This window comes from Ruditapes philippinarum, unplaced genomic scaffold (genome assembly GCF_026571515.1).
Source record: "Ruditapes philippinarum isolate M1 unplaced genomic scaffold, ASM2657151v2 ctg4219_1_1_1_1, whole genome shotgun sequence".
Classification (NCBI taxonomy): domain Eukaryota; kingdom Metazoa; phylum Mollusca; class Bivalvia; order Venerida; family Veneridae; genus Ruditapes; species Ruditapes philippinarum.
Genome location: NW_026857543.1, coordinates 3,449 through 14,031, shown reverse-complemented (window position 1 = coordinate 14,031; position 10,583 = coordinate 3,449). Strand labels below are relative to the sequence as shown.

At 32.9% G+C, this 10,583-nt stretch overlaps 1 protein-coding gene across 1 annotated transcript; it reads left to right on the top strand.

Moving 5' to 3' along the window:
* The first annotated feature begins 331 nt into the window (after positions 1 to 331).
* Positions 332 to 2,305, top strand: LOC132750115 (protein asteroid homolog 1-like). The gene has a single exon (XM_060740059.1). The coding sequence runs from the start codon at positions 332 to 334 to the stop codon at positions 2,303 to 2,305; it is 1,974 nt and encodes a 657-aa protein (XP_060596042.1).
* The last annotated feature ends 8,278 nt before the right edge of the window (positions 2,306 to 10,583 follow it).

Here is a 10,583-nt window from a genome sequence, read left to right as displayed (position 1 = left end):
TATGAAGTTTACAATATACCTATTAGTGAACATGGAATCATTGGAGATCGTCAAATGTCAGTTATTCACAAAATGTTGCTTTTCTTCATTTTGTTATAATGTTTATAAGGGACAAAATTATAATAAGATATCAATGAGTGATATTTCGTACTAAGTACTTATCCTACGTTTAATGACTTACATGATAATATTATTAAAAGAGTGAATATGCTTATGTGCTAGTGGAATTAGTTATAGCGACATAATTGTATAGACCAGAATAACTTATTAAAACGTTTCCGGAAACTCGTTTGTGTCTACAATAAATGCAAACGTTTATAGGTTTTAAAGAATGGGTGTTCGAGGTTTACAGACGTACATAAGAAAAAACAGAAACAAAGAAAAATTCCTTAGTGACTACACATTACGGGACACTAAGTTGATAATTGATGGTTCAAATTTGGTTTACTTTCTATATCAATTCTTTGAAATTCCTTTCAAGTTTGGAGGAGACTATGATCATTTTGCAAGAGAGTGTGGCGATTTTTTTTCATCATTGAAACGTTTACGTGTTGAACCGATTGTTATCTTTGACGGAGCCGACGATCCGACAAATATAAAGTTTAAAACGCATCTAGATCGTTTAGAAAAGCAGTCAAGAAAAGTTGAAATGATCTTTCAACAGACCAGAAGAACCCTGGACATTGGAGATACATTTATACTACCCGTCTTGGCAGAACTTACTTTCCGAAATGTTCTCGTGAAGCTTGGGATAGTTCACGCATGTTGCCTGTTTGAAGCCGACAGTGAGATTGCTTTTCTGGCAAATAAATTTAGGTGTCCAGTTTTAAGCGCCGACAGTGATTTCTGTGTGTTTGCATTGGAAGTTGGTTGTGTGCATCCTGCAGATTTACTGCCTTTACCTGAACATCTTCTGGATTATTTGCCTACTAAGATCTACAACTGTCGGGTTTTGATGGAAGAGATGAATATGGTTGACGATGACGTTATTCTACCAGTATTCGCAACATTGGTTGGGAATGATTATTTCGATTCTTCAAACATTAAGTTTAAAAGCCCTACAAAAAACAGCAGTTGTGAGTTATCAGGTGGTGTACATTATACATTAGATTGGTTAAAAAAAGCTGGCTTTCGTAGTGGAACGGAAGCTTTTAAAAAGTTAACAGAACAGTTATCGGACGAAACACAAAAAAGTCTGTTCGTAAAGTCAGTCAAGTCATATTTCAATATCTATTGTACGCCAGACCAGCATGATGCTGTTGACTTATCAGAGGAAGTACTAGAAACAGTCTTAAGTCGATGTTCTATCAAAGTTGATTTGCCTAAATGGTTTATCTTGGGTCTCATCAGATGTGACATAAACAGCAAGTTTTTACTGAATATAGCAATAAACAAGCGATATCTATTCAAATCCCAGATTGAAGACCACAGGAATCCTCCTTCATTCGCTTGCTCGAAAGGAATCAGACGTGTTATATACGAAATTTTGGTAGGACAAAATCCTAAAAAGGAGCAGCGAAAGATAAAAGAATATCACAGAGTTAAAACTAATGTCTCAAATGTGAATCCATTGAAAAAACTACCACATTTCCCCAAGTTGCCGCACATTACCGATATTGGAATACTAAACAAACATTCAAGAAAAACTCTTTTGTTCGCAATATTTGGTGACATGGTAGAAATCTTACCTGAAGAGATGGATGAAACTTCATCAATAATTATTCTCATGCTAAGTCTATGGCAGAGAAACTCGAAAGCGTCGGTAGACCAACTGAAGGCTTTCGTCATAAGTATTTTCACAATGCAGATTTGCACCGCTGATGATCCAAATGAAATAGAGATACTGAGCGTAAGAGAGGCAACTGTAATTGGGACATTTGAAAAATTCAGTACCAACATGAAAATACATTTTATAGAACGCATGGATTTAAACGAGAATATTGTGAATGTTCTACATAAAAACGCACAGTTTCAGTCCATATACAAAGAAATGCAAGTCTTAAACCAGCTTCTCTTAAAACCAGTATATCTTCCAAATCCCGAAAGATTTCTTCAGAGCACTCTGGTTTGCAAAGTTTTTCTATTTCTGACAAGGGACAATGGTAAACCTGAAGAAGTTTTCTGTAAAAAAACATCACGTCTTTTCGTGTTGTTCGAATACTGGTTGGAATTAATTGAGCAGCTATGTGAGCGTTGTGAAAGACATATATGTCCTGTTGCTTCGACTGTTGCTTCGGCTACAGTGACGAGAAATGTAAACGCTCACAAAGAAAAAATTAAGGTATCGATAAATAATGCAGCATAATGTTTATTTTTTCATAGTGGAAAAAATCGTTATATGACAAAAAGATGAGGGCCTGACATGACGTTGGTATAGTAAGATAAAATTGAAATATCCGTCTTTTTCAAATGCTGAAAAAAGTTAATTCACTTTGACTGTAACTATTTATTGGTTTAAAATGCTGAGTGTTATAATAACGTGTAGATAATTATGTATTTTCACATTTTGGGATGATAGTAAACAAAAATTTTCGACGAAGTAAACATTCTTTGGAATTTCAACTTCCAATACTTTAATGCTTTGTTCACACTAAAATGAATTAAATATGATTTTCTGTACATAGAAACAATGCAAATATTTATTAAAGATGATATTGGTCTAAAGCTGTATGCGAAGTATGATATATCTATGCTTTTTATCTTGTTTGAGACACACTACATAGTTTGATTCTCATATTAAATGTTTCGTCAAAATAACGTCTTCGTTGTCGTTTATATATTATTAATCGAACATTAATGACGTCGGTTTGAAAAAAAGAGTCCCATCTTTAAAACTCCTTAAGTACACAAAATATTAAAATAATTCCTCACATCCCCGTGCTGTTTATTCCTACTACGTAAAAAAGTATTGTACGGTCATACATACATTTCCATGTGAGGTCACTTGCGTGATACCATAACTTATAAGTATCTTACCCCGGCTTCCAGTAAAGATGTCATTTTTTTCTTAAATAATATGCAAAAAGGAACCATACACAGGCTGTGTAACAGAATAAAAGAAGGATATATCTAGCTCTCTGGTAACTTTTTGGCGGAAACTCAGAAGAGCCTCGTTACCACTGTAAACAGTTAAGTTTGTCCTTCAGTTCAGATTAATAGGATCTGTATTGTATTCAACAATGTATACCGGTCTCTTTATTTCACACACCACTTTTTGACAGAACTTTGTTACTATGAGTAAAATAGGAACTTGACATGTATTGCTTTTCTGGACCAATACTGGACGCTGGAAAATAGTATATATGAAAATAAAGCTCACTAGAGTACAAAATTAACTAGATTAGGATTTTTTATGCTAGGAAATTCAAAACAAGGGAAAGGCTAAATTGATAAGATTGGATCCAATTTTTGGGAGATCACATGGCGCAGACACTGGAAGGTCATTGGTTACCCATACAGCAAAAGCGCGCGTTAAACGTTCATATAAATTAATTTTCATTAAATATTTCAATGCGTTTTTAAAGACATGTGATAAAAAGGATCACACGTTTGTTTTCATATAATGTATGATATAACAAACTCACTAGAGGCTCTCTTTTAAACAGCTTCTTGATGTCATTCAATAAGATATTTTACATCATATGAAACTCGTGCCAGATCCTTTATACATATTATATGTTATTAACTTACAACATGAGTATCGCATCTAACTCGAATGATTATTATATATCTTAAAAATATGCAAGCCTGTCCGAGGCCTAGGTTTTGTGTTTCAGCACGTAAAAATATTGAAAGTAAATCAATATCCAAGTATATATTTACAGTCGAGCAGAAAAAAGTGATTTAAGAAAATGAAAGTTTTGAGAAAAAATAGTACTGACTGGAATTAAGCACATATGGATTTGTTTAGTGAGTACCAAAGTTTTAGTTAAATCGCAGTAAATAACTATATATGATATCTAATAATAAGGATCCGAAAATCACGCTCTATAAACACAAAAGAATGTGTGCACTTTTCTTATCCGGATACATTTTATACAACAAAGTATGCAGTTGTAAAATTAAGCAAGTCCTAAAACTAGCAGTATCAGCTTTTACGGTCGATAAATTCAATAAGATATTGTTCAAGTTATTATTTGGTTTCACTTACTTTTAAGCTTGAATAGCAACTTCGCACTGTTTATACACGTGCAACATGTATACATGGACAAAAGTGGTAAAATATTTACTTGCACATGTAAAGTGCGAATATCACTTAATATTCGGAACTTAAAATTATGCAGGGTTGCCACGATAATAGAATGTCAACCTTTGAAAGCAAATGTAAGCAAAAAAAAGAAGCACAAGCTTGTTACCCTAGGCATGAACAATGAACCTGGCACTGCACATTGATTAGAAATGTCTTAACATTTATAATTTCTCTTGTTAAATCAGGGGCAATAGATATTACTCTAATATTGCTCCTGATCAAATATTATGTCAAACAACTGATACATTTTTAGGGAATCAGATGTGCACTGCGATTTAGCTGTGGTGTGAATCGAGGTAAATGTATGTTTTATGATATTTGATGTGTTCTATGTCTGAAAAAAATTTGGATAAAGAATAAGTGTATAGACAACATATTTAGGTCCTTACATGTATCATGCTTTTTACTTCTGTTTTGGTCTTGTAAATATATCTAAAAGATCATAACTTAACGATACATAAATTAAGATGTGTGAGCTCTCTATATATAAAAAAGTTGTGTAATAATAAATGAAAAGCTGGCAGATACTTATTAAGCTCATGAAGCTAAAATATTCTCCCATTCCCTTTAAGCTGTCAATATTCTAAGCCGAGACAATTGCCTAGTATTTTTGCAATATGTACGGGGGCACAAAGGTGACATGTGTGTGTTTTTATTTATCTCGTGGCCACGAGATACTATGTCGTGGCCACGAGTTACTAAGTCGTGGCCACGAGATAGCAATGTCGTGGCCACGAGTTACTTAGCCGTGGCCACGAGATAGCAATGTCGTGGCCACAAGATACTATGTCGTGGCCACGAGTTACTAAGTCGTGGCCACGAGATAGCTAAGTCGTGGCCACGAGATACTATGTCGTGGCCAAAAGTTACTTAGTCGTGGCCCCGAGTTAGTAAGTCGTGCCCACGAGATAGCTAAGTCGTGCCCACGAGATACTATGTCGTGGCCACGAGTTCCTAAGTCGTGGCCACGAGATAGCTAAGTCGTGGCCACAAGATATTAAGTCGTGGCCACGAGTTACTAAGTCGTGGCCACGAGATAGCTAAGTTGTGGCCACGAGATACTATGTCGTGGCCACGAGTTACTAAGTCGTTCATATAAATTAATTTTCATTAAATATTTCAATGCGTTTTTAAAGACATGTGATAAAAAGGATCACACTTTTGTTGTCATATAATGTATGATATAACAAACTCACTAGAGGCTCTCTTTTAAACAGCTTCTTGATGTCATTCAATAAGATATTTTACATCATATGAAACTCGTGCCAGATCCTTTATACATATTATATGTTATTAACTTACAACATGAGTATCGCATCTAACTCGAATGATTATTATATATCTTAAAAATATGCAAGCCTGTCCGAGGCCTAGGTTTTGTGTTTCAGCACGTAAAAATATTGAAAGTAAATCAATATCTACGGAATTCCATAAACGACAGCCTACTGCTCACTGCCTACTGCTAACTGGACAGCCTGCTGCTCACTGCCTACTGCTAACTGCTTATTGACAGTCTAAGTCTATGTATGGATCAAATAGAAGTATTCCGAATGTAAACACATGTGCGCCCACCATTTTGTTGAAAAAATCTGCTGATGTAAACTTTGCGGAAAACAATGGTAAGTAAAGTAAAAAGGATTATTTTATAATTAAGCCTAATAACTTGTAATTTCTAATTCATTGCAATGACTTGTGTACGTCCCACCATTGCACATTGCTTTGATTATGTTATGAAATGGTTCCACGTGTCTCTTGCACAGGTGATTGATAAATTGTCAAATATAGGACTCAGTTTAGGGTAAATCAACTTAATAATAAATTATTCACAAAGAATTTGTGTTCAATAATCAACATGGACGGGCTTGAGTCCACTATTCCTCGGTTGAGAGGCGGAGATCTGGACCATTATGTCAACACTCCCTTATTTTATTTAGAATTTCATAGTTTATTAAACTTTCATTTGCCAATGTAATACATTTTCTAGAAGAATATCTGTAATATAATGGTGAAATCACTGGTGAAATTTAGGCTTAACATTCTCTCATAATCAAATATGTGTGAGTTCATTCATTTACGAGATCATTTTGGTTCAGTTTTCATTGGCTGTTAGTTTATATAGCTTATAAATGTGTAATTCCTTATTAGATGTTATGTTATGCCTTTTTGTTAAGTATTGCACTCTTGATAGATATGTGCTTTGAAGGTTAATTATAGAATCAATTTTATTCTAGTGCAGAGGATGATAAATCTGAAAGAAACATTTCAATGGAGGAACAGCCTATACTTTCATTGACTTCACAGACAAGTAACAGAACCAATACAGCTGTAATTACAATGGAAGAGGAAAAGGACTACTCTGAAAGCATAAACAAAGACAAACTTGGCTGTATTCAAATTGTTTCAAAAACGTTCAATATTTCAGTGACATAAAGAGTGCAAACATGAAGTGATAAATTACAGTTTGGATCAGCTTATTTTACTTTTATGAAAAGCCATCGTTATTCTCTTGTTTAAATTCAATTGTGCTATTAAAAAAACTCTGAGAAATAATAGATTCTTAACTATTTAAATTTACTTAAAAATTTCTGATAGACAAAATGATCATGATAATGTTACAATATATTTTTTGACGTGTTTGTTTAAAATCCATCTTTTATATAATTTTTATAATTATCTTGTTAACAAACACACTTAAAAGTGAACTTTTAGGTTGGTTATTTTTTTCTATTTCTTTTTGCAATTACCGCAAGTAAAACCAATGAGCAAATCTGCCTTCGTATTTGCCAGAATCATCCAATGAAAGTCATTACTATTTGTATCTGGGTTCTAGAGGTTTGACAACTAAGGTAAACATTCTAAGACATCGCGATGGTGTAGAGCTTCTATGGTATAATATGAAGCATTTTTAAGTTACCTTTCTTACAACGTGTATATCACTTTATATTGCAGAGTATATTTAAATTAATATAATCTCATAACAATTACAATGTATATAATTCATAACAGAACTTTTAATTATAATTCTGCTTTTATATTAATTACTTTCCTTTAAACTTTACAAATATTTTATATAGATTTTGATTTTTTACAGGCGTGTCATAATTTTTTATTTTTAAATAAATGCGTATACAAGAAAATATTAGCTAACTGGTCTCATTATTGCGACCAAAACATACTTTTTATTTGGTGTTATAATCAATAAGTGTATTTTGTTTTGTTTTTTCAATTGTAAATAAAAAAGTTCTTTAGAAATTAATTATAATAATTTTCTTGTAATTTTGTTTATGTTTAGCTCCCCGGAAAACAAAATTATGACAAAATAAAATGGTTATATGTATGTTAACCATAAAGCAAAGTTTGTGTGTTGAATGTTGTAACATGACCAAGTTGGAAAAAACAATATTCAACATTGTCCACATATAAATAGTGTCTTAGTCCATCAATTTTAAATGTATATAGGATCGCGAAAAGTATGTATTAGGAAGATGAAGATTACGTCCATAAGAAATACATCTGAAGCTCTAATATCTGGCAAGTTAACTAAATATTTTTCTTCAAAACAGCTTTACAAGTTAACCTAAACATTCTTTTCTTAAGACAATGAAATAAAAAGACGGACGTACAGCAAATTAATCTGTTTTCTATCCTGTGGTTTTAATGCCTTTATCATAAGTTATAAAAAAAGAGAAAGTAACACAGGCAATACTGCAAAAACTAAGAAATTACATGCGGAAGGCATTACGTACATTGACTCAAATTTAGGATACCGCAGTTCATTATATCGTTAAACAAATACTAACATTCCTTTATATTAAATAATAATGCCCACGTAACTTAAAGATCTTTCAATGATTTTATTATGCATCGACTTTCCAATTATAACACAATAATTGACATTTTAGTCAACATGCTTCTGTCGAATATTTTTTTAACATCAACTAAAGTAACATTTTCTTCAGTCAAATCTAAGGCTTTGTAGAATTATGATATAAATGTGCGGTCTACAATCACCAGAACAAGTATTAACTTTTTTTAGATAGAATTAAACGGTTCCATGTATGATTTGGACTACGAAGTGTGTATACTCTCACAGTACGCGAATAAAGAAACGTGACTGGTATATATAATTTTGTATCTATGTTTTGGGCACCATTATCTAGATTATTTTTGAACAAAACATAGCATTATTTTCAAAATGCGAACATATAACTGACCGTTGTAATTTAAATGTAAAAACAACGACATTCATGACATTACAAGGCTATCATTAAGCTCTAAAGTTATAGGGTAGGGTTAATATCATTTAATGAACAAATATTATAATATAAATGTACAGGTTATATGGTAAATGTATCTAAATGACTGTCTTTTACAAGCTTGAACAGGGATATACATGTATAAATAATTAAGCAAGCAGTTATATTTGGTAGGACAAAATTACCGAACAAGATTTAATGACAGAAAAAACTTGTAATATTTGGTTTGATAACATTTTTGTAATAGAAAGAGCATCGAAACACGAGGCTATCTGATTTGTACGAGGGGGCGTAGCCCCCGAGTATTAATCAGATAGCCTCGTGTTTCGATGCCCTTTCTCTTTTGTATTATTGTCAAACATAATATCACAATCCCTGTTGTCACAATATAAAACCCCAGAAAAAAGTAACCAATGAACGAGCATATAGCATATTCCTGTCGTTTTCCCTTTCTCTGCCGTCACAATAAGTAAACCCCAGCAAAAATGAGCCAATCCATGGACATGCTCTGGAGTGCGGGTAACATATACCTACACTCCAGTTAACGCACTGTGCATGTATATGTATACGATTTAACTCTGACAAAGGTCCTCAAACTATGATACAAATAAAGTTTATCTATATAACATATAACATAACATATCTAGTCTTCAAAGTCTTCTTAAGCCGGTGCTAGAGGGCGTGGACGGTAGTTTGCACTTGACAGTACCGTCCATGAACAGACTCAATCAAACCGAGCCTGCAACATTTTCAATTTGCCTTGTTGGGCTTTCTTTAGGGATTCTTATTTCTCTCTATTTCATAAATGATACAGAGTAATTCATTGACCAATACTGTTTCAAACGGCCTCATTGTAACATATAAACACATTGGAAGAAGTAAGTAAAAAGCCAACATTTACTTTCAGGCAATTAATCGGGTATTTGACAGGTGTAACAGTTGGCATTTATCAATAAACAGTCGCTGTAAGCATTAAGCAGTTGAAGGTAAGCAGTTGACAGTAGGCAGTTGACAGTAAGCAGTTGACAGTAGGCAGTTGACAGTAAACAGTAGGCTGTCGTTTATGGAATTCCGTAAATATCCAAGTATATATTTACAGTCGAGCAGAAAAAAGTGATTTAAGAAAATGAAAGTTTTGAGAAAAAATAGTACTGACTGGAATTAAGCACATATGGATTTGTTTAGTGAGTACCAAAGTTTTAGTTAAATCGCAGTAAATAACTATATATGATATCTAATAATAAGGATCCGAAAATCACGCTCTATAAACACAAAAGAATGTGTGCACTTTTCTTATCCGTATACATTTTATACAACAAAGTATGCAGTTGTAAAATTAAGCAAGTCCTAAAACTAGCAGTATCAGCTTTTACGGTCGATAAATTCAATAAGATATTGTTCAAGTTATTATTTGGTTTCACTTACTTTTAAGCTTGAATAGCAACTTCGCACTGTTTATACACGTGCAACATGTATACATGGACAAAAGTGGTAAAATATTTACTTGCACATGTAAAGTGCGAATATCACTTAATATTCGGAACTTAAAATTATGCAGGGTTGCCACGATAATAGAATGTCAACCTTTGAAAGCAAATGTAAGCAAAAAAAGAAGCACAAGCTTGTTACCCTAGGCATGAACAACGAACCTGGCACTGCACATTGATTAGAAATGTCTTAACATTTATAATTTCTCTTGTTAAATCAGGGGCAATAGATATTACTCTAATATTGCTCCTGATCAAATATTATGTCAAACAACTGATACATTTTTAGGGAATCAGATGTGCACTGCGATTTAGCTGTGGTGTGAATCGAGGTAAATGTATGTTTTTATGATATTTGATGTGTTCTATGTCTGAAAAAAATTTGGATAAAGAATAAGTGTATAGACAACATATTTAGGTCCTTACATGTATCATGCTTTTTACTTCTGTTTTGGTCTTGTAAATATATCTAAAAGATCATAACTTAACGATACATAAATTAAGATGTGTGAGCTCTCTATATATAAAAAAGTTGTGTAATAATAAATGAAAAGCTGGCAGATACTTATTAAGCTCATGAAGCTAAAATAT